General features: G+C 41.1%; 1 protein-coding gene across 1 annotated transcript; it reads right to left on the bottom strand.

The window, feature by feature from the left end:
* Positions 1-1,606: 1,606 nt before the first annotated feature.
* On the bottom strand, positions 1,607-6,446 carry LOC128264914 (pancreatic triacylglycerol lipase). Its single transcript, XM_053000631.1, has 3 exons — positions 5,900-6,446; positions 3,258-4,153; positions 1,607-2,773 (listed from the first exon to the last, which is right to left on the bottom strand). The coding sequence occupies exons 1-3, from the start codon at positions 6,015-6,017 to the stop codon at positions 2,162-2,164; spliced, it is 1,626 nt and encodes a 541-aa protein (XP_052856591.1). The 5' UTR covers positions 6,018-6,446; the 3' UTR covers positions 1,607-2,161.
* Between the last annotated feature and the right edge of the window lie 233 nt (positions 6,447-6,679).

Raw genomic sequence — 6,679 nt, 5'->3', positions numbered from 1 at the left:
AATCCGGGGCGGGGATGTTGACGTATTGTCGCTGATGTTGCCCCGCTGAAATTATGACATTTTGATTTGAGCCCGAGCCCGAGCCCCATTTGATGTCCCTCAGCCGGCGCACTCGTCTGATTTATGCCACAAGTCAGGGGAAAATGTGAGGAAAATCATAAAAATAAATAGAAAAGGAGTAGCAACTTAGGAGGAAGCTTAAGGCTGAAGGTGAACTAATTAAGAGGCGGATGGCTAACGGACTGCAGCTGCACTTAACAACCGTATAAAAGGGGAGGCATTTGGCCATTTGCTTGCCCGTAATTCCCCATGACATTCGGATCATTCGGGACATTCGGTGGCCGAGATCGAAGAGTTATCCCAAATCGATTAACATTATTAATGAATGCATATCATGGGAATAAGTGGGCACACATTTGGTGGGAGCAGGAGGAGCTGGGAGAGGGGGGAGGGGGGATACAGGTGGAGCAACGAAAGTCAAAACATGAAAAGGTTTTCAAACAATTTCAGTTCTCGGAAACGAATGAAATGAACTCCAGCGAAACATTGTCAACATGATCATCAACTGTCTCCCTCTTTCTTTCTCTCTCTCTTTCAGTCTCTGTCAACATATTTATGGGCCAGGTTAATTTTGAGGTTGAGACTGGACCGAGATGCACTGAAAAAATAAATATTTTTTTGAATTTAGTTCGCACAAAACAAAAATTAAGGTTACTTTAATTATTAAACTTACAAGACCTACCTTCAAGAACTATATTTTTCAATGCTGGATAATTGTTTTTTGCCAAGTACCAAAGCAATTTTTATGTGTTATTTTCTGTGTATGCAATATATTTTGTTTTTAAATACAATTTCCTATATTAGTTTCTAATCAAAAGTTAGAAGAAGTAATAATAATATTTACAGTTTAATTGTTCATCAAAAACCAATAATAGATTTGTATTTGGCGATTTTTAAAAGTAATAATTTTTAGGGACACATACATTTATTTCTGCGCAGTGTCTTAGGCTTTGGGGCTGCCCGGAAAGCATTGGAATGCCCAAATGTTCGATCATAAAACAAAGACACAGCCGCAGAAACAGAAACAGAAACTTCAACTGAAACAGAGACAGAAAACCGAAAACCGAAAACAGAAACCGAAATCGAGACGGTGAACGAGGTTGAAAACGAGTCGAATCAATGCAGATAATATCAATTATATGTAAAAGATACACATGCATGCGATAGATACATTTGCCCCGATAAACATTTAAAATATTAACATCAACAGCAGACTGGGGATCCATGTCCATGGAATGTCCCCGTCTCCAGTCTCCAGTGTTTCGTGTTTGTGTTTATAATTCATTAGAATCCACAGCTGATTTGAGTTATAGGCAGGCAGATTCAAATCAGGGGACTTTGTTGTGTCACCAAAAGTTTTTATCGCAATTATCTAACCTCGAGTTCTGTATAACTCGAACTTTCGGCGGAAGAAGTGGGACTCATTTAAATACCAAATGTGTACACCTCAAAATAGGTTAATTCTGACTAAAACATATAATTATAAAATTATAATTAATAAACCTAAATATTTAGTAAATATTAAAAGTGACTTTAAGCAGCGCCATTTCTTATATTTTTGTATTTTTATTTAAATTAAATTAGGCTACATCAATGTACTATAACTACAAATACATTTAATATACTCAAAAAAAAAAAATTATTTTATAAAATAAATAACGATTGATGATTGCTTCGCTTGCGAACTATTAAAATACTATAATAAAATACAAACTGTTCTTCCTTAGCCAGTTGCTATAAAGATCAAAGTGGGAACACTTTTCGATCTCAACTGTTGTCATAGTGCAGACACGCACCAGCGTTTACGTGGTGTAGACAGCTAAGCGGGGATGCGAACCTGCACTGCTTGACTTGATTTTCTACATAAAGCAGTTCAGCCAAGGAAGTGATAACTAAATGCTTAATTACTTGGCTAATTAGCTAAATGATTTAAACTTGCAAATAATTAGCCAATTAATTAATGAAATAGTTTACATACAATTAAGAATTCAGTAGATAATTAATTAGTTAATTGAAGTGATTAAGATAGGCTTCTCAAACCACATACAAATCCATTAGCTAATTAGTCACCAATTAAGGTTGATAATTAATTGGATAGATATTAATCCTTGCAATAGCTGGAGCGCAGGACATTTTCGGCTCCCGTGAGAATGGCTCCCTCGTGCTGAGGACACAATTTCAGATAGAGCTCGCTGGACTCCATCGCCTCGATGAGGATGTACTCGAGGTAAATTCGCGGCGCCGAAAGAATGCGCCAGGTGAGTGGGTTCAGTATATTTGTGGGATACTCCCAATTAACGGTGGCGTATTCGGGTTCCCGGAGATTTCGTCCGGCCACCAGTGCTTTGTATTCGTAGCCCGGCTCAAAGTACATGGCCTTCGGGGAGAATTTCATCATCTCCGTGGTGGCTCGCTCCCTCTTGCCACTCGCCTTCTTCTGCAGCGCATCGTGGAGCTGAACGGACAGGATGCCCACCTCGCCGCCATGCAGCGTACTCTCATCATGTCCGGAAACACGCACCGTAATCCGATAGTGCAGCCGGCAGAAGGGCTTACTATCACCGGTCCACAGGTAAAAGACGCCGGGTGAATCACCCTGCTGCAGCTGGCCCAGATCCACCTGCTCCTGGTAATCCTCCTGGCTGTGGTATCCCATTCGCAGACAAGTGTGGCCCGGCTCCTCGCAGCTGGTGCACCTCGTGTCCTTGAAGCTCTGGAAGTGGCGAAAAAAAAGGTATTAATTAAAATATCTATGTTTTTAAATTGAAATAGACTAGAGATCACCCTTTACATCAACTTCAATCATCTTAAAGTCTTACAAAGAACTCTGCTCTTTCATAAAATTATTTAAATACATTAAGGAATTCTTTGTGCCGCGAATTCTTCAGCATTTTAAAGGACTCTTGATTACATTTGTTTTCAGTTAGTTCTTTCAAGTCTTTCAACTTTTTATGTATATTATTTCATAAAATAAATAAATATTAATAAATATACATATATATTTATATTGGGTTCTACCTAGAATATTATTTAACATAACAGGGTGTTCCGAAACCAACCCTATTTTCTTTAACAGCTTATTTCTAAAAAATCTTTTTTTATATAATTTTTTAAGTTGTGACCATAACAACATACATTCCGAATTAATTCATAATTGTTGACACCTAGTTAAATCAAGTCAAAGTTCAGCTACTCACCTCAAAGGAATCACAGGTTATTCCGAGGAAGGGACACTGCGAACCGATGCTCTCCGTGAAATACTGCTGACTGCGGATGTGATTGCAGCTGAGGAACTCCTGCATGGTCAGGAACAGCGTCTTCTTCTGCACCACATCCTGGAACTTCTTGTTGCAGCCAGGATTATCGAATCCTCCGTTGGGAAAGAAGTCCACGTGGCCGAGATGCATATTAATGCCCAGTCCACCTTTCATCAGGGGATTGGCATCCGTGTGCAAAATGTCCACGAAATGGGCATCCGTCTTGTCCAGCCGCACGATGGGATCGGTGTCCGTGAAAAGTGGAGCTGCCGGATCGAGGCCCGTAATCCTGGCCGGCTTTAGGCCAAAGTCGTGCTGCAGATGGTACCCCGCATAGCCTGATAGATGGGCACCCAGCGAGTGGCCAATGATGTGCACATTATCGAGATTTGGCAGACGCAGCTCCTCGTACAGCATGTGCACCACATGGGCGGTGATTGCGCCCACGAGCCGGATATTGGCCACCGCCTGGACATACGGCGGACTCGCACCACCGCCCCAATCGATCAGGACCACGGCGGCCTTACCCTCGGGTTCGTATGCCAGCAACGCCTTCGCCATGTCCCACATCCAGGGAATCTCGCCCGATTCCAAATAGCCATGGACCAGCAGGAAGATCTTGCCCTTGGCATCCATGCCCATGCCCTGCACACTGTCGGGATCATTGAGATCCAGGTACTTGGGCTGGTCCAGTTCCTTTCTCAAGTGCAACGTGAAGTGCGGCTCAATCTCCGATGGTTTCTGCGGATGCACATTTATCGACCGTGTCACCGTGTTCCATGGCCCATTGATCGGAAAACAGCCGTACACCCCGAAGCACTTCACCTCGTTGATGTCTGAATAGGTAGTAGAAAAACAATCGGAGGATTATTAGTTGGCTAGTTGGTCTATAAATCAGCGTGGCGACACCTGAGCCCAGATAAGCTTACTGGTATTCACCAGGGAGTGCCCAACTATCACTAGGTCTGCATAGTGCTAGCTCTAGCTCATTCGATTGCCAGGGAAAATCGCTTAACTCGAACTCTTAAACATAATCTGGTCTTACATCTATAATAACTATTATAATCAGTGAGATAATCACCAAAAGAACCATAAATCTATCAGGAATAATTTATTTTCGTTATAAATAAACGTTTAATTTTTTGCCAATTTGAAAGGTAGTGTCCAGATTCGAAGATTAGTTGATACAGTCACAGCCAAATAATATTAAAAACATTAAAATATTATACATTGTGTGGTAAAATAAAACACTAAATCCAATTATTTTGTACTAAATTTTAATATTTGTCGCTTTGATTGTTATCCATTTCGGTTTTTAGTTATTTTGAAATTTTGTATTTGACTATTTTCGGAATTGATTTTAATATCTGAAAATTTGCTTAAATTTGATCATTTAAAATAAATTTTAATCAAATAGGAACTATTTGAAATCTAATGTTTGAATTAAATATTTGTATTTAATATTTCATTTAAATATTATATATACAACTTTGAATTTTTGACCATTAATAAATTTATTATAACTTAGCATTGATGATGGCCCTTATTTAATATTCTTTGATGATTTTGAAAGATCTCGATTATATATGTTTTGGTCTGGTAGAAAGCCCAACGAACCATAAAAATCTTTGATAATTTGTCTACACGACATTGCATTCCTTGAGGGCCCAGTTAAAATCTTCCCTTAAGACATTAAATGTCTCAACGAGCCGTGATCGGAAATGGATATTGGATTTGCCCACTGGTGCATGGACGACCGGCCATTGTCGTCTCTATTTTTTATCGCGGTCTTCTTTGGCGTTCCGTTTGTATCGGAAGTTTTCGATTAGATAGCCACTATATACACTTAGCATATTGTATGGCGAAGCGTACCGGACGAGTCACGTCATTAGCCTATGAGGCCCTGATTTCCAAACCAAATGGAGCGACCACCAACCACCACCACCTGTGTTTCCATTGCGCACAGGTGATCGTGATCGCCACGGGTTTCTTGGAAGAGCTTTCCCCATGTGCCGCACCGATTACTGCCACTCAGCATCTTTGGCTGTTGAGCCACTAAAGAGCCAGCAACTGTTTGTTCGACATACAGCCAACAAGCGAACCACTTAAGGCGGAGGAAACCCCAAATTGGTGGCCCCTAACTGGGCCCAAAACGCACAGCTGCGGCCAAACAAATAGCACATCTGATTGCGTTCTCCAAAGCAACGAATGTTTGGCACTCTTCAGGCCTAATTTAATATTTAATGGGCAATGATTCTAAGATGTTAAGCAATTAATATATACCTCACGAAAAATTGGTTTTTGGATCTTATCTGGTTGTCTTCAGAAATTTGAATAAAATTAATATTTTTGAGGTAGAATTTACATTTTAAACAGTTTGATAAAAATATGCCAAATAGGTTTTGAACCATTTTATTATTCTGGGATTAATAAATTAAAATATTAGAAAACTTTTCTTTTTCCGTCCGCTATTATAGCGGCGATCTGCTATACTTTTTGGCCACTTTGGACATGTTCTAGTTAGCCTGGCTGGTGGTGCAATTCGGTGGCCAAAAGTGGGGCTCGTGGATCGGGCTACTTACCACTTTTGGGGGCTGGTGGCAGATCGACCAGGGTGTTGACGGCCGCACGACTGGTGTGATTGGCCAAATACAGCATGGTCTGCAGCATCAAGCCGCCAGTAGTGTTGGCCACGTACATCTTTTAGTAAAGGATCTTGGATCCCTGTTGAGATGGTGCTAGATGGTGTAACTCAAATCATACACAATTTTCCCAGGGCTTGGCCACAATCACAAATCACTTGAACGAGTGCCACTCGAGTTGGCTGTTCCTGATTATCTAAGGCTAAGACTTATATATTCGAGTTACGATACGATACGATGCAATAGATCGATCGATCGATGGATCGTTTGTTGTGCCTGGCTCTTCGTTAGTTTTAGTTATTTTTTAATTAAATTTGACGTTAATCTTATCGACTGTCTCTTGTCTCGAGTGTGCCGTTAGTTTCTGGCGGCCCTTGGCTTTTCGACAATGACTATCTGTGATTCACACTCGACTCGGACTTTGCTATATCTCCGCCGATCTGAATCGCTTGGGAACCGTTTGAACACTGAGCGGATCAGCTGCGCCCCACGCAATTTTTATGCCCAGACGGACGGCGAGAAATCGAAATCGAAACCGAAATCGAAACGAAAACGAGGCGGAAAGCTGCATCCGAATCCGAAGCTGCAGCCGAAGCCATCGGTTGATGACGTTTGGCCGCGATAGTGCTGCCCATTCCAACGATTCTCCGACATATCTGGAGTATAATATGGCTGCCTTTCAAAGGTCAAGCAGGAAAAACAGTTGAAAAAAGCCGAAAA

The sequence above is a fragment of the Drosophila gunungcola genome, unplaced genomic scaffold, assembly GCF_025200985.1.
Source record: "Drosophila gunungcola strain Sukarami unplaced genomic scaffold, Dgunungcola_SK_2 000084F, whole genome shotgun sequence".
Taxonomy (NCBI): domain Eukaryota; kingdom Metazoa; phylum Arthropoda; class Insecta; order Diptera; family Drosophilidae; genus Drosophila; species Drosophila gunungcola.
The sequence above is the reverse complement of the archived record's forward strand: the minus strand, read 5'-3'. Positions and strand labels throughout refer to the sequence as shown.

Excerpts from the sequence above, each read along its gene's own strand:
- LOC128264914 (XM_053000631.1), bottom strand. The coding sequence starts at position 6,017 with ATGTACGTGGCCAACACTACTGGCGGCTTGATGCTGCAGACCATGCTG. Across the intron at positions 4,154-5,899 it reads GCCACCAGCCCCCAAAAGTG|ACATCAACGAGGTGAAGTGC; the intron begins GTAAGTAGCCCG and ends CTACCTATTCAG. Across the intron at positions 2,774-3,257 it reads TAACCTGTGATTCCTTTGAG|AGCTTCAAGGACACGAGGTG; the intron begins GTGAGTAGCTGA and ends CGCCACTTCCAG.